This window comes from Myotis lucifugus, unplaced genomic scaffold, assembly GCF_000147115.1.
Source record: "Myotis lucifugus unplaced genomic scaffold, Myoluc2.0 scaffold_63, whole genome shotgun sequence".
Classification (NCBI taxonomy): domain Eukaryota; kingdom Metazoa; phylum Chordata; class Mammalia; order Chiroptera; family Vespertilionidae; genus Myotis; species Myotis lucifugus.
In genome coordinates, this window is record NW_005871111.1 from 4,859,529 (window position 1) to 4,881,134 (window position 21,606).

The following is a 21,606-nucleotide window of genomic DNA, read 5'->3' on the forward strand; positions in this document are numbered from 1 at the left end:
TGTCTCCTTGATTTTACCTAATAATTAGCTAGCAACGGCGCAGTAACAGCTGCTTATGAAGTAGAAGGCACCGCATTAGCTGCTGCAGGTCTTTGCTTTCCAGATGTTTACAGCGTGGAAGGGAGGTTAGAACCCGGGGCCTCTGCCCCCAGCCATAACAGGAAGTTTAAAAGAACTCTTGGGCAACGGCCCTTGACCTCAGCTGACCTACCTCAGCGAACACGCTGCAGCTGCGGTCTCTGCAGTGACCCCTAACAGCACACGCATGCCAGGCCTGCCCAAGCCCATCTCTGGACTATTTCCACCTTTGTCAGATGTCACCAGCACCGGGCTCTCATTTGCCTCATAACACGCATCTAAAGCAGCAGACTGTGTCCCCCCTGTCGTCAATGGCACAGTGGCACAGCAGGAAGGGCAGGGGGTGGCCAGGTGCCAGCGGAATGAAAGCCAGGGGCTGATTTCTGACAGCCCACTTCCCCACTCTGCGCACCGCACTCGGGGACCTGCTCTGGGACTTTCATTTCCCCCCTCGCTCACAGAGGTTCTTTTTCCTGAGGTATAAATCCCCAGTGTGTAGGTCTGAGAGCCCCTGGAGAAATACAACTAAAGGGGGATTTTGTTTCAATTCCTCTTACACTCCAGCAGGGATCCATAAAGCCTTCTCAGTCCAAAAGCAGCTCTTTATCGTAGACACTCCCTGCAAGTGTTGCCTAATCCCCCAAGTCCAAATCCAGCTTTTCTAAACCTACCCTTTTCATCTAATGAGGCACTGCAATGGCTGTTCAACCCGAGTTCTTAACCCTGGAGACTCGGGTTGGATTTCTCCATAATATTTAGAAGGTTTAGCTCACTTGCGTATTGTATTCATTTTCTATTGCCGTTGTAACAAATTACACAAACTTTGTGGCTTAAAACAACACACATCAAGGTTTTGGCAAGGCTGTGCTCCTTTCTGGAGTTTCTCGGGGGAGAATCCATTTCTTTGCCTTTTCCAGCTTCTTGAGGCGGCTGGCATTCTTTGGCTCCTGGCCCTCTTCCATATCCAAGGCCCAAAATGACCGGTTGAATCCTTCTCACTTTGCATCATTCTGACACAGATTCGTCTGCCTCCCTCTTCCACATGCAAGGACTCTTGTACGTTGAGCCTACCAGATAATCCAAAATAATCTCCTTATTTTAAGCTTAGCTCATTAGCAACCTCACTCCCATCTGCTACCTTAATTCTCCTTTGCCATCTGACATATTTACAGGTTGCAAGAATTAGGGTGTAGATCTCTTCAGGGACCATTAGTCTGTCTCCCACATGTATTAAGAGTGATGTCAGGACCTCGGGATAGCTCTATATCAGTGATTGGCAAATATGGCCCAGGGGCTGGCCACTTGTTTTTGCAAAAATGAAGTTTTATTGGAACTCAGCCACATGCATTTGTTTATATATTGTCTGTGGCTGCTTTTATGCTTTAAAATGTCAGCGTTGAATATCAACACAGACTATATGGCCCAGAAGTCTGAAATAATTACTACCCGACCCCCCTTTTTTTTTAAGTTTACTGACTTTTGCTCTGTTGCACTCAATATTTCTCTGATGCTGACTATAGCTCTATTGAACCCAGGGACCTTGTAAATATCTCCGCCATGTTTTTCACCACCCCACCCCCCCACCCCATACACACACTTTTAAAATTCCTAGCTATGCTCTGCCTGCTATTCCTCTTCTAGCCTGCCATAAAACTACTGAACTCTAGTGGTAACTCCAACTGCTCTTTACTTTGATACATGCTGTTCTCTTTGCTTAGATTGCATTTACCTCCTTTTTTTTAAAATCTCCTGCCAAACAAGCTCTTATTCATCCTTTAAAACCCTGCCAAGGCCTAACTTCCTCTTGGAAACCTCCCCAAACACCTCTACCCAAGGAGAGGTACTCCTATTCTCAAAACAGTTTTTCTGTAAGTGCCTCAATGGTAGTAATGACTGCTGTGTTTACCCTTCTCAGTATGCCCTGTGCCTAGCATAGGGACTGACATGTGTTATGTATCCCAAAAATATCAGTGTAGTTGGATGCTACTTTAAATATTACCATTCAGAGATGAGGCCCAATTTAATGGCAACAATCGGTTCTGCGCAAATTTAAAATTCATCTCTGCTGTTATGCGGAGGCTGTATGGTCTTGGAGATGTCAGTTCTCTACCCCTTTGCTGCTCTCAGTCCTTCGCTGATGATTTAACTCAGAGCCCACAGTGTGCCCTGGCCATTTTCATTCTGTCTGTGTATTGCTGCTCCCCTCCAGAACCACACATTGCTTGAGGACAGCAACAAGGAATCTTTTGCTTCCTTGTAACCACCCCAAACACTGGGTCCGGCCCGAACACCCAGGCCACTTTCCCAGACCATTCTCTATTTCCTTTCCCACCTGTTCTATCATCTAGCTATACATTTGGCGATAGATACTACTGAAGTCTACCACACAAGGTTGTTTTGAAGATTAGAGGTATTTTGTTTGAGTGGACTCTCTCAGTTAATGGTTGCTATGATTAACATTATTCTTCTCATCCATCTTTTCCATGGCCCTTCTCATCCATCCTTTCCATGGCCCATCAGGTTGTGGTGTAGAGGCTCTTGAGCATTTGGAGTTAGAGAAAGTAACACTACTAGACATAGAAATTGTCCTTGCCCCTATCTCTTGATTGAAACATTCCATACTCCACACCTCCCCCCACAAATTATAGTAGGCTATTGCATTTCAGTTTCCCTGTTTATAAGGCAAGCACTGGTTAAGTGCCTGCTGTTTACCAGGCACTGTTCAGGGCTTGCCATTAGCAATTTCAGTGGCCTTTTTTTGTAGATGAGTCATTACCTCTTTCACATCTTAGGCCCAGCCCTTTCTACCTAAGAGGAAGTGCAGTGTGGGAACTGCAATTCAAAGTCTTCACCAAGGGCTTGGTCCTGAGCCGTGGCCACGTGGAACTCACTCATCTCCACCCTCTCCAGTTCTGCTCCTGGGCTGGGGCTGCCAGGTGCCAGCTGGGGCCTTCCGTCTGCTGGCTGCCTGTGCTATCCCGTTTCAGAAAAAACCATTTCTATTCCAAGCTACAACTATTTGAAATTCATTCAAAGTGTAGCAGTAATTCATTCATTCAAGAAATTCAATCAGTGAATGAATTCAACTGAGTAAATGTTTGCTAGGTGAAAACCATCACTCAACAAGACAGACAATCGCAAAACATCTGCTGTATGTTTCTGCAATAAGCTTTGTAATAGAACCCATTTTTAATTTTTTTAAAGATCAGTATTTGCTTGTTTAGTACTATTTTGGAATAATACTACTCCTCATAATTCAGGGGAATTTTTTAAACTAGATTCCATGGCATTGTGTATAAATGCCAGAAGAACCACCAAAACAACAGCAACCTCAGGTAATAAAGAAAACCACTTTTAAAATACTACTATTGGAATCTATTATTTAATTATTGCAGTTTTAAGACTGTTCTGAATCGGTGTTAAATTGATATATGTGTGAGGCTGGCCACGAAAGGCCTGGATCTCTGAAATGACATGCACAACATTTACAGGCCTTGTGTGTATGTGGTATTCAGGAAGAGATTGATTTAAGCCAATATTTTCTACCTCGCCTGCACATTTATGTTGGCGGGATTTCACTGGTAAATATTGGTCTAAAGCAAACACTGAAATCTTTAATCACTTTTAGACAGACACTGCATTATACTGCCTTAGGCACTGCATTAGGAAGGAAGAAATAGAGGAGTAAGCGCAACTGATAGCCACCATCTTTCAAAGGCAAAAGGGAAAATCAGAGTTAAGTTAAATTCTTCAGAAGTAGAAATGCCAAGAAAACCATTGCCGGAATACAAAATGTTGTTTTTCTAAAGTCTGGAGCTGAGTTCAGTCAAGTGACGTAGTTTACAAACCAGGGGAAATTAGGGCAGGAACGGAAGTACCGCTAAATCAGGAGAAATTGGCCAAAGGAAGCTGAGCCGGCTGTGACACACACAGTGCTGGCTTCTTTCTCCGAATTTCAAACCATTCTTGTTTGCTACTGTGTCAAGTTGGGTTGCCATGAAACCTGGGCCTAATTTTATATTTTGTTGTATGCTGGTTGGAAGTTCTGAATCTGCTGCATAAAGCAACTGCCTGTCTACCTGCAAACAACGCTGCAAAAAAAGCATACTGTTAACCTTCCTAACACACACACACACACACACACACACACACACACAGCCCCACCCCAAAAAGAGTCACTCGGTTTTTCTAGTTCTGTGCCTTCATTCACATCCAGTGGTTCTTACTGAGTCATCCCAAACCCCATAAATCACCCTGAGAGCCTGAGTCTCTTGCTATGTTCCTTCCTCCAACCCCTAACTTCCACACTCCCTAAAACTCCACCCCTCTCATTTCAGACACCATGAACTGCTTAGATGTTTTTAAGGATCTCTTCTGAAATCTATGATTATCTCTGGTTAATTAAACCACTGCAGCCCACATTTTGGGGTAGATGATGATAAGATTTGAAAGAAACAGGGATTCTGCTGAATGAATGGCCAGCCCTACAGAAGGCTGCCTGAAAGAACTTCTTTCTTTCTTTCTTTCTTTCTTTCTTTCTTTCTTTCTTTCTTTCTTTCTTTCTTTCTTTCTTTCTTTCTTTCTTTCTTTCTTCCTCCTTCCTTCCTTTCTTCTTTCCTTCCTTCCTTCCTTCCCCTTTCTTTCCTTCTTTCTTTCTTTCTTCTTTCTTTCTTTCTTTCTTTCTTTCTTTCTTTCTTTCTTTCTTTCTTTTTTTCTTTTTCTTTCTTTTCTTTTTTTAAAGTTTGTATCAACTCCCAGGAAAACCTGAAGAGGCAGGACTCGGGGGGAGGGGGGAGTGGGGAGGAGGAGGGGGAAGTGAACATAAGAGACTCAGGTAGTGTGGTTATCGCCAAACCTGGCTGAGGATGGAGGTCAGCTGGAGCAATCCTACAAAGAACAAGTTCTCAGAACCCACTCCAAAGGAACTGCTTCAGTGCATTGGGGTTTAGCCTGGGACTCAGCCTCAGGAGATTCAGGTGCAGCTCTTTCATAGACTGGTGCAATGTTGGAGTGTCAACTTTGGATTCAGGAAGGATTAGAAGCCGAGTTCCAGCATGTACCTAGTGTGACTTTGGGCAAGTTGTGTAAGCATTCTGAGTCTCCGTTTGCTCACCTATAAAATAAGAATAATAACTATTTAATGAGGTTGTAGCAAAGATTAAATGAGGTAACATCCAGAGTCTCTCTTGTACTGCCTGACTTATGGTAAGTCAAAAGTCAAGTGAAGCCAATACAAATGTCTCCTTGGGACTTACCCAACAAAGGCAGCCACTAAGACATTCCCAATGGCACTGAAGGCAGACTGTCTAAGTCTGAATTCTGGCTCCACTAAGTCTGTGACCCTGAGAAAGCTCCCTAATTTCTCATCTGTACAAGAAAATGATCTATTATATATAAAATAATACTCAGGTCAGGAAATTATGATGAAGATTTAATTAATGCATGCATGTAAAGTGCTTGGAAACTATAACTGGTACTCAATAAATATTAACTGCAATCATTATTGTTATTACCACCTCTTTTCAAGCGAGCATTTGTGTAGGGAATGAATGTTGACCTTGGAGTGTTCAAGGCCTAGCTATAGCCTTATGATCTAGAACAGGGCTGTCCAGTGGAAATATAATGCAAGCGCCACAGGTAATTTTAAATTTTCTAGTAAATACATAAAAAGAAACAGGTACAATTTGTTTTAATAATGTGTTCTACTTAACTCAATATATCCAAAATATTATCATTTCAACACGTAATCAAATATAAAATTTTATGGAGATATTTTACATAATTTTTTTCCTACAAAGTCTTGGAAATGCAGTGTATATGTTACACCTACAGCCCATCTCACATTGGACTGTCACATTTTAAGTGCTCAGTGGCCACACGTAGCCAGTAACTACCATAATGAACAATGAAGAAATTTCAGATTTTTAAAGCAGGCGCCCTCATCTTGATGAGACCCAATGATGTCATTTGTAAAAATGGAGATAACTTTCATGTCTTTGTTTGCAGAAGAAAATGAGCAAACTTTAAAGTGTTTTTGTCAAAAGGAAAAGACTGCATGTAGCAGGCTTTCTGTTCTCTGCAACACTCCACTGTCAAACACAACCCCGTTCTCACTTGGTGAAGTGCCCAAAGTCCTATGTGATCTGAGACATCACCCAGGAGAGCGCCAGGTGGAGGCACTTCCCTATAGGCAAGTGAGAGATTTTTAGCTGATACTGTTTCTGGAAACTGGGAAAATTTTAAGCCTTCTTCTCCTCCCCATCTACCGCCTTCACTCCCAATGGCAAATACCTTTGCTTCTACTCTCCATTGACTCTTGAAATTCCTTTGACAACTTTCATTCTACAAGATAAATTTAAGATATAAGTAAACCTTCCATTCCCTCTGGTAACAACCCAGTTTGAGACTTCATTACTTCTTAACGCCTGACTTTTCCTGCAAATAATAATCTCAGATATTGATCTCCCTTTCCTTTATCCATCTGTGCTATCTCTGAACTTTACTTGTATCTTTCATATGGCAACTGTCAAAATCTATTTGGGATTCTAGTATGGCTTAGTGCACAGAGACCTGCAGTACAGTGCCTGAATACAGCTATTTGGAGAAGAAATAAATGACAAAGTCTGCATGTGATTGTGCAGATATCCACTGAGTAGACAGAACGTCTCCTATATTAAAACTAGTAAGCCTAGAAATCTAATCAAGATCTGAGTGCAAATGAAATATAGAGCTCATTAATTGTGGTAGCATTAAATAAATCAGCAAAAAGAAGGCAGTTTGTTTGGAGACTACTAAAAAAAGAACCAGCAACAAGCATCTCCAACATCATTTTACCCAATACTATTCAGTAACAAGGTTGCATTCCTTTTTGGTCATCAATATCCCACTTATTAATATGTTGGGCATGTCAGCAGTTCAAACACTATTTTTTTACTCCTACTAGGTAATAGATATTGTACTGCATAAAAGACCAGCCAAAAAGATATGTTCCCTGATCTCAAAGAGGTTACCATCAAATCAGTGAAATAAAAGGAAAGAAAATAATTTCAATGAAATATGGTCAGTTGAAAATAAAGACCCGCATGTGGTATTGAGGGAGCTTAGAAAAAGGGAGCTTAATCCAACTTTATAATATTTAGAAAGCTTTGTAGAGGAGATGGCTCTAGGTGGAATCCTGAAAGATGAATGTGTCGGCCACGGCCAGGTGAACGATGTTTAAGCAGAGACAACTGCAGTCTACCTCAGTGGTGGAGCTGAATATCTCAGGTTTGAGGAAAGCAGCCACTTAAATCATCCAACTACTCCCCTGCTCAGACTCCATGCTCACTATGCAATGTGATGGTTAGAATTTGGTCTCCCAGGTCAAGGCGCATGTGATGACCAGACGACATGAAAAATGTCCAGTAAATTATTGCTCTCCATACATCAACTCATTGGTCTCTGACTTCTCTTTGCCATCTGTGGGTTGGCCCATTATAAGTGGAATAAAGTCAAACCACACTGACAAAAATCACATTCTGGACCTGAAAAGCTGAGGTGACAGGGAATTTAGTCACCAACCAAATACCACCATCCTAGAGGCCATATGGTTTAAATTCATGAGTATCTCAAATCCATTTACCTCTCTACATTTTCATTACTACTACGTAAGTCTAGCCATCGTCCTCTCCTGCAAAGGTTACTGCAATAAAATAAGTAATGATGCTACTAGCTACTGGCATGAACTTACCAGGTGCTGAGTACTGTGCTAAGTGCATGAGGATTGTTATAATCATTAAATATATCTCCAAGTTTCAAGTCATATATATATATACTCACTTTAGAGATGGGGAAATTACGACTTAGAGAAATTAAATAACTTCCCCAAGTTCACACTGTTAATAAAACAAAAAGTAGAGCCAGAAATCAAACTCAGGTATGTCTTCCTCCAGATCCTGAGCTTTGCAATACTATTTAGTTAGCCACCTTGCTAACTAAATTCATTTGTGCCTTCAAGTTCACTCTCCAAATTGCAGCTGGAATGATCTTTTTAAAATGCAAATTGGGCTTGGCCACTCCTTTGATAAGGCTCCAAAAAGTTTCCTTATTGTTTCCAGAAGTCCAAGGTTTTTCCCATGACCTTCCATGGCTGTGTATGAGCTGATCTGAACTTTTTATATCAGTCTTTCTGTGTTCCCACCACATGGACTGCACGCTCTCAGTTCATTGAGCACACCCTGATGTTCCTCTGGCCTAGAATGCTTCCCTCCCTCTTATACCTAATTCTGTTTTGTTGTTGTTACTAATTTTTACTGAAGGATATTTTTTCCATTGATTTTTAGAGAATAGAAGGGAGGGGGAGAGACTGAGAGAGAAACGTCCCTGTGAGAGAGACACATTGATTGGTTGCCTCCCACACATGATCCAGCCAGGCCCAGGGATCAAACCTGCAATTAAGGTACATGCCCTTGACCGGAATCAAACCTAGGACCCTTCAGTCTGACTCTCTATCCACTGAGCCAGACTGGCTAGGGCTATAACTAATTCTAATTCCTTCAAATATAACTTTCCAAGATAGGCCTTCCTTAAATTCTATTCATTCCCACTTCTCAGACTTTTGGTCCCCTGTTTCTGCTGATTAATACCAACACAGGTGGATAATTAAGTTCCTTGAGCATTCTTTCACTTTGGTGGTAGATGTTATTAACTGGATGAGCACAGATGCTCATTAGTAGCTAAATGCCAAAGTCAGAGGCCTTTTGAAGAGCAGGTTTTATTAAGGGTAAAAAACATTGAAAAAGTAGGAGATAGAGCAAAAGGAAAGAGAGCTCTGAGGGTGGCACATCAAAGATATAGTTATGCTTGCAGAAGCCTGTCTGGGTGAAAGAAAGAGAAACTTGGGCCATTTTTTTTATAACAGGCCCCAGAGCTTAACAAAAATGGCCATGATATTCAGAGAACTTGGGTTTTCTCCTTCCTACTTCCTTTTTCCCTTCCTTCTCCCTCCCTTGTCTCTTATCCCTTTCCATCTCTCATCTCTCCTCTCCTTCCCTTCCCGCTTCCCCTCAGCTCCTTCTTCCTCCCCCTCCTCCTCCTCCTCCTCCTCCTCTTTAGCCACCTGGTCATCCTCCTCCTCCTTCTTCTTTTTTTCTTTCTTTCTTTCTTTCTTTCTTTCTTTCTTTCTTTCTTTCTTTCTTTCTTTCTCTCTCTCTCTCTCTCCTTTCCCTCCCTCTCATCAGATGACTTTGAGTAAATCATTAAATAGATCTCCACGTTTCAATTTTCTCACACGCATAATGGAAAATGTGTGTCATAATAATAATAATTTCTATCTCATGAGGTTTCTTTTTCAAGGAAAAAAATGAGATCTGCAAGTGAAAGTGCTCAGTAAACTGTCAAATTATATATACAAATGCTGGTTGTGATTAAAGTTTCTGGGGGGTTGTGTGTGTGTGTGTGTGTGTGTGTGTGTGTGTGTGTGTTTTGTTGTTGTTGCTGTTTTTGTAGTCTGAGAGGAGTTTGCTAAGGAGATTGGCATCACAATGACCTACTTTTCACTGTTATTTCCCTTGAGGACAGTGAACCTCTTCTGTGAATCCACCCAGCATGAAATCCCTTTCATATGCAATTGCAAAGTTCCATATTTATAAAGACACATTAACAAAGTTCTGCCTAACGACAGGCCACGGAGGTCTTACAAAATGCCTTTAGAATAATTGTGTTATATAGTGCATGTATTATCCCAGTTCCTGTGATTGGTTCTAAGAACGTGTTACTCAAGGCTTATACAACATACTTTTTGAAATGTTGCAGTGTAACACAGGCGCATTTCATTCATCAAAATGAAATATATCTTTGGACTTAATAACTTAAGATGAAAAGTTGTTACTAACAATAAGGGAAACATGATGACCGAGACCACTAAATAAATAGGCTAAAAGTCCCAATCTAACACCTTTAAACAAGGAGGGTGATCTCCACATGTGTGAAAATGTTTTACATTTTAACAAATACTTATTGCACTGTGAGGAGGAATGAAGGAATGAAACAAGCACGCTAACTTTACCACAGGTAGAGTCTAGTGAGGACATCTACAGGGCCGGAAGCTTGTGGATAAAGCGAGAGTCACAAGCTGAATGAAGAGATCCAACTAACACACACTTCTCACTTCCAAGCATCAGAAGAGTGGTTTTTTAGTTTTCCCCATCAAGAACTCCTTTATTATTATTTTCCCCGTGGAGCCATTGCTTTAGGAGATTTTGTCTACGAAAACAAAACCTGTATTTCAAGGTCATAATTAGTCTACCAAATTAAAATTTTTGGTTATTTTATGAAGGGTTATTTAATGTCATTTCAGTTATTTAATGGTGTTCACAAATGAAGAGCTGAGACAGGTCTTGTTGAGGTGTTTTCCTCGCAGTATCGAGTTTGTTTTGAGGTGAAAGGTGCAGATTTAGCTGTGACCCCTGTTCGGTGCCCTGCTTTCATGGAGCACTCCTCGTCATCAGGCTGGGGTAGCTTCATGCTAGCTTGCCCCACACTCATGTGCCACCAGGCCATTGCATAGGCCAGTGGTCGGCAAACTCATTAGTCAACAGAGCCAAATATCAACAGTACAACGATTGAAATTTCTTTTGAGAGCCAGATTTTTTAAACTTAAACTATATAGGTAGGTACATTGTTACTAACTTAATTAGGGTACTCCTAAGGCTTAGGAAGAGCCACACTCAAGGGGCCAAAGAGCCGCATGTGGCTCGCGAGCCGCAGTTTGCCGACCACGGGCATAGGCCATTGTGTCGTTTGGGTACTGATCAAAGGTACTCAGCCAACTGATGGGAGCTGAAATCTAGCTCATGCATCATTTCCCGTGCTTTCTTCCCAAGCTGCCTGCCAACAGAGGACACAATTTTCTAACTTCACAGACACTTGGGGTGGGGAGCAGGAGAGGAGAGGGAGCGGGTAAGGCGCCCAGCTTCACAGTGCAATGGACCATACAATTCCTGAGGTGTCCTGTCATTGCTGTAACCCAGCACCCAGCAGCAGGTTTGGCACATAGCAGACACTCAATGTATTCTGTGGAATGAATGAATGAACAATAGCTTTCTTGTACAATTCTCCACATCTGAAGGTCCACTGATTTGGTGTGTCAGTCGGGATTTGGTGAAAGCAGAATGATGTATCAGGCCAGGTCTACATTTTAGCAGGGAACACCAACGAACTCTAACCAAGACGCAATTCCCTATGTGAAGTCATGTGGTGGGAGGGACGCTAGGATGTCATGGCCGTGTGCTCTTCTCCCTAGCATAAGAGGCCATCCAACTCAGCTAACAAATAGGTGGCACCTCAGGAAAGTAACCAGAGCCAGAGAGAGAGTTCAGGGGCCAAAATAGTTCCTGACAAGTGCCAGGCGCTGTGCCAAATGCTTGGTGTGCTTTGATTCACTGAATTCTCATGGCCGGTTTTACAGGTAAAGGAATGGAGGCACATTCAGGCTACTTAACTAAGGTCGCACTGCTAGTAAAGCAAAGTCAGGATTCATAAACAGCTGCATCAGACTCCAACATGTTCCACTGAATTTCAGTTATTAGGAGCGTTCTAGTCTATACAATATCAAAACCAGTGTCTGCTGGGTGTTGGTTTTCAGCTGTGTGAAATTTACTCAAACTCTGTGGATACCCACTGCTATAGTTCCAACAAAAGAAAGGAAATGTGTTTTTAGAAACCTGGCTCTTTATGCTGGGCTTTCCCTAGATGGGACTATCTGTTGAAAGTGTACATGGAAAATCAGACAGACAAAAGTGCACAAATCACAAGCGAAGAAGTCTGAAAATTTTCATAAAATGAACACACCCACATAACCAGTACCCAGACCAAGAATGAGATCATTGTCAGCCCCTTAGAAAGCCCCCTGATGTCCCCTCCCAGTCACTAACCACTATCTTTATTTCTAATATCATAGATCATTTTGGTTCTTTTGAACTTTCTCTAGCTGAATCCTATTTTTATGTACTCTAATATCTGGTGTCTTTTGCCTGACATTATGTTTATGAGATTTATCCCTGTGGTTGCCATGGCAATTGTTCTGATTGATTCAAACCACCATACAACATCATGAATAGCTACCAGCTTCTCTAGTGGGAAGAGAGTCTGATTATGTGAGGAAGATTTTTTAAAAAAGAGATTATTTACATTTCCTTTCTGTGCACTGTTTTTGAGTAGAAAGTAGGGGAAACTTGACAGATATGCTTCTGATACGATATGCAGAGTATGTTAAAATTGCATTTAGAAAGACCTTATATGTCAGGAATCTAAAATAGCCAAACTCATAGAAGCTGAGAGTAAGATGGTAGTTACCAGGGGTTGGGGGAAGGACATTGGGAAGGTCTTGGTTAAAGAGTACACAGCTTCAGATGTAACAAGGTGAATCATCCTAGAGATCTGTATAGTGCTTTTCAGTTAATACTGAGTTATATATATAAAAGTTTGTCAAAAGGGCCAATCTTATGTTAAATGTTACTATCACACACACATGCACACACACACACACACACACACACACACACACACACAAAGAGGGAGGAAGGAAACTTTTAGGGCACCTGAGGTCTGTTACCAGCTGGGGCACTGACTTCATAACTGCTGAAATCTGTTTCCATGTTTTCAAACTATGAGCCGGAGCTATTTGTGGCCAGGCCGAGGCTTCCCATTACCTTTTCCTGTCTGTCCCCCTTCTCTGGTTCTCTCCTTCTCAGCACCTCTCTGCTAACACACACACTTTTCTACTGAATTTGTGTGGGGGGAAAAAAACACCTGAGGAAATTGGGATATGGTCTAAGTATTAGCTGAAATGTAAAATTATTAAAACAGAAAAGGGGAGATCATTGAAAAAAGAATGTTACCAAACAGTTTGTATGGTATGATCCCATGTTGATTGTGTACATATACGTGTACACATGCACATACATACACGAGAGGATATGCACAAAGGAGGTAGCAATGATGATCTCTGCTTGGTAAAATGTGACATTTGTATCATTTCAAACTTTTGCTGCTCTGTAATTTTCTATAATGCCTATATCCCATCAAGAAATGTAATCTTCACAAATTGTGCAAAATATTTAATCTTGTCAGTCTAATTTCATGTGCATTCTCCTATTCTATCTTCCCTGTAAGAGCAGGGTATTTTCCCCTCATTTTACAGAAAGAAATTTAGTCTCAGCAAACTCCAGTAACTTGCCTGAGGTCACCCACTGAAGCAAGATGCAGGGCCAGAACATACAGGTCTTCTGAGTAAAGATTGCGCAGCCTCCCTGTGCTAGTGGCTGTTAGGTGGGTCAGAAAAGGAAACAGGAGACGCAAGAAATGACAACATTTAGGAAAGCAATTACGCAATTTTAAATAGAAAAGACCTGAGGGTAAGATGTTACTTTAAATGCAGCATTTTTAGGAATGCATGCATTTTCAGCACTGACTTAAATCCTCTGTTTCTTCAACCAAGGTATAGTCTTGCCAAGAATCTTGCTCTGATCATTTAACATCTACATCTGAGCTGGTGCCTTATGGTAAATTAAAGATGATCATACCTCTTCAGCGCCTGTCACACACACATGTTGCAAGGATTATTGAGGAGTGTGCTTGGCGTTCCTTTGAGAAAAGAGCCATATGAATGCCACGTGTTATTACCAGATTAATATTAATTATAATTATTCATCCATCCTCTCTTCCTGTTTCTCAGGGCTGAATTCAATACCTACCAGATCCACAGAAGGAAGTAAATCTTCCTTTGCCACTCTTGTTGAAGTGAAAGAGGAAAAGAAGGGAAGAATAGAAGGGAGGTTGGTTCTTCCTCTTCCTTCTGGAAATTTTTGACAAAGAGAGTTGACCCCATGACCATACACTGTTCCATTACCTGCTCTTATCCCCTCGAGACTTGCTTCTGTGGTGTCAAGCATTGTTCCTTTTCAGAGCCATTTCTATAAGACAGGAAACAGGACCAGTTCCATGGGCATACAACCTGTGCAGTCACATAGCGCCTCCCCACCCCGAAATGTTTCATAGTTGCTGTCTTGAAATTCAGAATAATTTTATCTTTGATTTTTAAGTGTGTTGTTTTTTTTAAGTGAAGTCTGATGGGACAATGCAGTATACTCCAGTGGCTTTAGGACCTTGGCTCTTATGCTGTTGCTCTAGCTCCTGCCACCTGCCTGCCTCCCCTGGACACGTTCTCAGCCACCCATCTTCCTGACCCCTGGCAATGTGGGACTCACCCAGCATCCCTCTCCCTGCCCTCACCCATGACCACAGCTGACATCCCTTCCCAGTGGGAGCCTGGGTGCAGATGCAAAGAGTTAGATGTGTGTGCTGTGCAAAGTCTCAGGTGGGGCATGGCAGCACCCATCCATGCCCTGGATTGGCATGGCTATAAGATGGTAGGCAATGGCCCTGTCATGGTGGGAGTGAGCCTCATGGCCACCCCTGGTCCAGGTTACCTAGCATGTCCCGGTGCAGAGGCTGTGGTCATATATTTGCTATGGATTGGCACCATGAGGAAGGGAAATGTGTGGCTTTCTCAGAGCCTGACCCTCGCTGGGGCACGGCACATCAGTATGGAGCTGGCAGGTAGGCACACCCCAGCAACTGGTGCGCTGTGCATGTGCCCTGTGTCAGAGGATGCAGGGCCTCTGGAGTCCTATGAGGGTCTGCGCTCTCCTCATGGTGTCCCCATGCCTGGGGCACACAACATTTAAGAGTGAAGAAAACACTCCACGCCATTCATTCATTGTGACAACTGTGCCATACTAATGTAAATGTTAATGGTAGGGAAACCTGGATGTGGGATATGTGGAACTCTCTGTATTGTCTTTGCAACTGTTCTGTAAATCCAGATCTATTTTAAATAAGAAGTTTAAGAGAAACAACAACACTGTGACAAGTCGAGAGGGAAACTCTGGGAGAAAGGAAAAAGCTTCATATTTTACTACCTTTAACAGCACTTTTTCCTGCGTTTTGAGCAAGGGGCCCTGCATTTTCATTTTGTACTGTGCCCTGCAAATGACGTAGCTGATCCTGAGGGGGGAAAACCCTTGTTGAATATGCAGTTCCTCCTTCCTGGTTCTCCAGCCCCCACCCCCACAAATGCCAGGCCTTTGGGTTACTTGGATTGCCATGAATAATTATACTCTTATGTATTGACTACCTACTAAGAACTAGCTACCATACCAGATGCTTTATATACTTCATCTCATTTTATACCTTTATAACCTTATGAGGTAAATATTTGCATCCTTATTTTAAGACGTAGGAAGTTGAGATCCAGGATCACACAGTAACTGGTAGAAGAGAAAGTCAACATGTGTGAGTCTCACTCTAAAGCTGCTCTTTCCACAGCGATACAGTTGTTCCATCCAGCCTCTGGGTGTCCAAGTGCTTGCAGGCTGCCTGGGCAAGCACTTCGGTTTCCATTCTTCCAAGCACTCACTGAGTATCTGCTGGTACCGAGCTCTGAATCTGGTGCTGATGCTACAAAATTATAACGTGGAGGGCAATCCGAGCTGCACTGGTCCTTTCCTGTGGCTGAATCATAATCAGCAGGGCTTTAACGCTCCCATACTTAGCCCACTCTGACACCTGTGCCTTCTGTCTTAGTCACTGTGATAAGAAGGCTCTACAATGGAGCACGAAGAGAGTCTTGACTGTGTATTAAGAATCTGGGAAGGAACAAATTCTTATTAATGTAAAAATGTCGTATTTTTCACTTAAAAATTATTGTGGCTGACCAGGATAAGAGAGGGCAATGGAGTAAGTTCCTGTCTCATCTATTGGCCTGTCACTAATATCTTGTATTGTACCAGGTCGAGGAGCACATCTATGCTTGTTCTGTGTAATAGGCCAGTGATTTTCAACCTTTTTCATCTCATGGCACATGTAAGCTAATTACTAAAATTCTGTAGCACACCAAAAAAAATCACATCAAAAGTATTTTTTTGCCGATCTGACAAAAAAAAAGTATAATTTTGATTCATTTACACCGGACGGCTATTGTATTGGCTGTTATCATTTTTTAGTTTGACAACCTAAGGGAAAAAAGGTCAAGGCCATTGACTAAATAGTCGGGTATTGCATGTTTTAAAAATTCTTGCATCACACCAGTTGAAAATCTCTGTAATAGACAATGAATACGCTGTGGTGATAGCAATCGGATCTTTGAAGAGTCCACCTCCTTCTTCAGTGCTTCTACTGCTATCATTACTGTTTCCTTTGTCAAGTGTGAGTGCAAATCAGGGCCCTTTTGTCCTCTTAGTGAAGGAAAAATGTGATATATCATCTTAGAGTCATTTTGCATATCAGCTGGTTCAGCAGGCTCTGAGTGTCACTCACTCCCCACCATCCCGGTGAATAGCTGATCTTAGTCGCTGAGAACCACCGGTTGTGATATGGAAGACACTAAGGTAGCCAAGTCTGGGTAGTTAGGAAGCGGTTGGACTTTTTCTTTTATGAGAGACCAGGAATGAGGAGGGGAGGGTTCTGTCACTTCAGAAAAAGCTTCCTTGGAAGAGGTACTCTGTGGAGAAAACAGAGGAGGCAGGGGGGGGGGTGTCTTTTGGACACACTAGAGAGTACCAGTAAGTGAGGAGCTTCTTTGTGCTGCCCCAGCATTGCAAAATTGAGGAGGAAGAAAGGGGGGAAGGTATGTGCAAGGTTGGCTTGAAATGAGTTTTACTAAAAACACCTCAATTCTTGACTGCACATTTTTGAGGAGTGTGAAAAAAAAATAGAGGAAGTCACCTCCAGTGGTTTTGTGGGTTTTTAAAGTATGACATACAGGATATTGAGTTTTAACCCCTGTTTATTCTGAAGTGAAGGCATATTTGGGGAATGAACAAAACACCTATTCTTTGAAATGTGCATCTGTGACCAAGGGATCCCGATCACTGGGAATCACTCTTCTGTTTATTCCCTTTTCTGCTACACACGTCAATACATTCAAATAATGATAAAAAGCTATTTGGTCTCCCTAGACTTCCTTTGTGAACATATGAAAAATATATTCTAAATGTGACAGGAGTGTGTGTAGTCTTTCCTGCATAAGAGCATTCCAAACAAGATTTTTACTTTTATTAGTGCTTGGACTCGGACAGGTTGGTAAAGTTCATGGATGGCAGGCCCCCCAGACTCAGTCATGTATGCAGGAAAGTCTGACTGATTTGTATAACTGTCTGTAGCACCACAAATTCATCTGGTATTTACGAAATGCATTCAGTGTTTACTAGTATGGGGTTCTCCAGTCAGTAACCTTAAGCATTCATTTAGACTCATAAGCTTTTGGGTATGGAATGACATGTTGTAAACACTTAAAAAGAGCTTTACTATCCAGCAAAATATGACCTTAAACACAGCATTGTTTGAACGGACCACCGAGAGACATTCCCAGAAAGCCTAGATTCCTCCAGCGACAAATCAGACATTAATCAAAATGCACATGGGCAGCCTTCCCATCTGGCTCCACCTGAAAGTCCGGTTCAGAATTTCCCTGTGATCCGGGCCCTTGCAGAGAAGTTTGAGCTTTGTTTAGTATAACAAGAGCTGCCCGACTCCCAGGCCAATAAACGTGTTCACATAAAACTCCAGACAGTCTCCCTTCGACTGAAGTCTTATCGGGGAGACCTCATTTCGCCTCTGCTTAGAGGAGAGATTCGGGAGAGGGGAGGGACTGCCCATGCCTCTCTCTCACTGGTGCGGGTCAGTGTTTGCAGAATTAAACGTTCACCCAGCATGCACACACGTTCCCCTGAGTGAATGACCGCGTAGTCTCCCAATGACACTGTCAGTCACCCCCACCCCTCCAGCGTCCGCCTGTCTGCTTCATGTAGAAGAACAGCAAGAGGAGACAAGGCTTTCCTCATTTCTCCTCTTGCCGGCAAACACTCAGAAGTGACATCACGCACCCTAAAGAGCCCCTAGATGACTAAGGCGGCGGAGCCTGAGAACGCTCCCTGCCTCTGCCCCGAGTGTCGGACACATGTATGCTGATGAGCTTATAAGAGACAGCTCCCCGCCTTCTTCCTCAGAGGAAGTTTCTTGCTAGATCACAGACACCTCATCCAGGCAGGGGGCGTGAAAACTTGGCAGGGGCCATTCCGGGCAGAGAGCACCACGGTGATTTGTTCTCCTGGTGGAGAGAGCTGGAAGGAAGGAGTCGGCACACAAATAATGAAGGAGCTCGGAGCCACCTTCAGTAGCACCGGGATCAGCAGCAGCGGCAGCGGTGACTCTGCTATGGACAGCCTGCCGCCGCTCCAGCCTAACTACATGTCTGTGTGCTTGTTTGCAGAAGAACCTTATCAAAAGTTAGCGATGGAAACGCTGGAGGAACTGGACTGGTGCTTAGACCAGCTAGAGACCATCCAGACCTACCGCTCTGTCAGCGAGATGGCTTCTAACAAGGTAAGAGAAGGGCGTTTGATTCCACCAAGTGGGGGGCTGTGCGGGGAGCTCCCGGCTCCCCTGGCCGCTGCCTGCCTGCAGCAGGGGTGCAGCCCGGACGCGACCTGGAGGGTGGGTTTGTTGATCTGCCTGAGAGGATCCTGCCTCCAGGTGCCACGCTTTGCTTGGGTCTTGATGCTGCAGAAAAGTTTAAAAATCCGCAGTGCGCTGTAATTCCCAGAAACCAAACTTCTTTCTTCTTGATGGAGTTCGGCTATGTTTGGGTTGAGATGTGCTTATAACGTGTACAAGTCACTATACAAATGTGAATGCCTTTTAAAAAAACAATCATCAGAAAGATACAATCTGAATGGATCTATAGGGTAAAATGCATAAAATGTGGCATGGCAATCTGGTGTTTGACGTGTGTGTTGTTGTTGTTTTAATAAGAAAATGGTATGTCCTCCAGATATCAATGCCCTGAATGGTTTGCCCTGAAGTTTCATAAATTCTGAAATTCTTCTCAGGACATTCCGGGATTTTCTAACATTTATGTTGTGATGCTGGCATGGCTAAGATTTAAAAAAAAGAAACAATATACCTGGTCTCAAAAAAGGAAAGTGTTTTTTCTAAAAAGTTTGCTGCTTTTTAAAGTGGAATCATTTGAAATCAAGTTTCACCGAGATTGCAAAGAAATGCTTTTATATACAATCCTCAGACAAAACCTAGTGTTGAAGAACTTTATAGTATATCATTTGTTTAATTAACACCTGGATTTAGACTGTAGTGAAAGTTGTTGCTCTTGGCTTGTATTTTTCCCTTGGAGAATGTGTGTGCGCGCGCGTGTGTGCGTGTGTGCGTGTGTGCGTGTGTGTGGAAAGCCTTAACACTATACACTCATAAGGACACATTTTCAGAATCCCCAGTCCTACTAGCCTGAGGCATTTTCTCATTGTCTTATGGTTCTAGGACTGGAAAGAGATTGTACTCCCTACCTGTCAGCATACACTTTCCAGCCACAGGGACACTAGCAAAGGGGGGCCCCTCCTCCCCCTTTCCTGGGATTAAAAGTATCACCTTCCCATCAAGGCTCTTCCCAGTATCTGAGCAGGGGAAGCCTGCCGCCTCAGGAGGTCCTGCAGGAGGGGAGGGCAGACTCTGCTCACTCCTGGTTTATTGGTTAATGAAAGAGCAAATAAATAAATAAGCTCCTTTCTTACATTTTAGTTCAAATTGAAGTAAAAAAAAGAAAGAAAAGGTTTGAGGTTTAACTATGTATTGACCTTTCTCTGAAGTTCTCCATTGAAGGCTGCATTTTGGGTTTTTCCAGGCTGTTGTAAATCTTAAACAACTGCTTCCCCAAGAGGAGAGCTTAACTGCGTAATTTCTCCAAACCACCCTGTGCTCCATGTGTAAGCATCTCACACACGCTTTACCTACCTCGGAGCATCCACAGATGTGTGTTGTGATCACTGACACCCATGCAAGGCGTAGATTCAACGCCCCCCAGGGTAGTTTTTCAGCAGGTTTCACCACAAAGGACATGTTGAACTTTCTTCTGGAGTCACTAAGATGAAGTAGGTCATTAACTCCAGGGGGGTAGGGGGAAGAATACTCATTGAGAAACTGCAAATTGCCATTATGTTTTCATTTTGAGTGTTGGTGCGTTGTAGATTCAAACTAGGTTTGAGTCTGGAAGGCTGAAATTAGATATTGTGTGTTTTACAAATTTATTTAAAATTTTTTATATTCAGTGTCATAGTTAATAAGACTCTGAGACTGTGCCGGTCCTGGTAAGAATTCCAGTCACTTCAGGCTTCCTCTCCTCCTTTATGGTGTCGTGTGCAGGAAGCAATGAAAGTTGAATAGAGCTAACCCTAAGGAAAGGGCTAAACCTTAATTCTGATGCAGTTAGCGTAAGTAGAAGGCATGCAGGTTCACCTGTTTTCTAACTCTACAGTGGAAAGGTTGAAGGGCAAACCACTTACCCAGAGGATGAACAATGCCCAGCTGACAGCTGAAGTCAATTTGAATTTTTACAAAGATCTCCCTCTTTTTACTTAGCTCCCCCCCCCCGCACCCCAAGTACTGATTACTTAGGTAATTATCTCAGGTAAAGTTTAATCCATAGCAATATATAACATAACATAACATAACATAACATAACATAACATAACATAACATAATTAATATAATAGTTTTGTGGTAACCAAAAAAAGAATTTATCTATGCAAGTTATAGATCTGTGGTAAAAATAAATCTCACATTCAGTTTTAAATGTTGTTAAAATTCTGGAGCATTTCATCCTAGTTGCTGTTTGAAAAATATAGTCATCATCATCATTCTCATTACTGTATAGTCTTATTTGGTCATCCTTTGCTTACTCTCAATGAACAAAGGAGCCACTGCAAATCTCTGAGGTAAACACTTGAAAGTAAGTGTGAAGATGTTCTATAGAGGCAGTAAATGAAAAACCTGAGCTTCAGAGTCAAAAGATCCTGGTTCAAATCCCGTCTCTATCGTTTGCAAGCTACTTGACCTTAGCCAACTTAACTCTATGACTTAATTTTCTCATCTGTAAACAGGGATAAAAGTGGTACCTACTTCACAGGGTTGCTGTGAATGAGATAATGTATCTAAAGCACTCAGCAAAGCACCTGGTGTGCAGCAAAAGTTCAATAAATGATAACTTACTAATAGCATATACTATCTTTGCAAAAATGTATGTGTCCCTAGCTCTGATCAGCTAAGTGACCTCTGAACTTATTTAAGAATTGTGTTTGCAACCTCTGAACTTATTTAAGAATGGTGACGGGAGAGCCAGTGTTTTGCTCAGGGGGTGTTTGGGAATTACATACGGGCCTGTGTATATGCAGCTGGTAGAGGGCTGACTGTCTAGTGGAGGAAAAACAAGCAGTCCTTCATATTTACTTCATCTGGGTCGGGTTGTGTGTGTGTTTTTGTTTGTTTTTCTTCCTTAACCCTTTTACAGTTTGAAGAAAACTGTGGCTCGAAAATTATCACTGGCTTCCCCAAGTGTGCTTCAGAGCCCAAAGAGTTAGATTAAAAACTGTTTCTGTGACTTATAAAAACATAGTCTTCTTGGCCCAAATTTCCCTCAGTCCT

The 21,606-nt window shown here is 42.4% G+C and overlaps 1 protein-coding gene across 1 annotated transcript in view; it reads left to right on the forward strand.

Moving 5' to 3' along the window:
* Nucleotides 1-21,606, forward strand: part of PDE4B (phosphodiesterase 4B) — a 341,369-nt gene that overhangs the window by 283,551 nt on the left and 36,212 nt on the right. Inside the window, exon 6 of the mRNA XM_006089790.3 lies at nucleotides 18,389-18,501. Coding sequence (XP_006089852.1) covers nucleotides 18,389-18,501 — 113 coding nt within the window. The remainder of the gene's footprint in view (nucleotides 1-18,388; nucleotides 18,502-21,606) is intronic.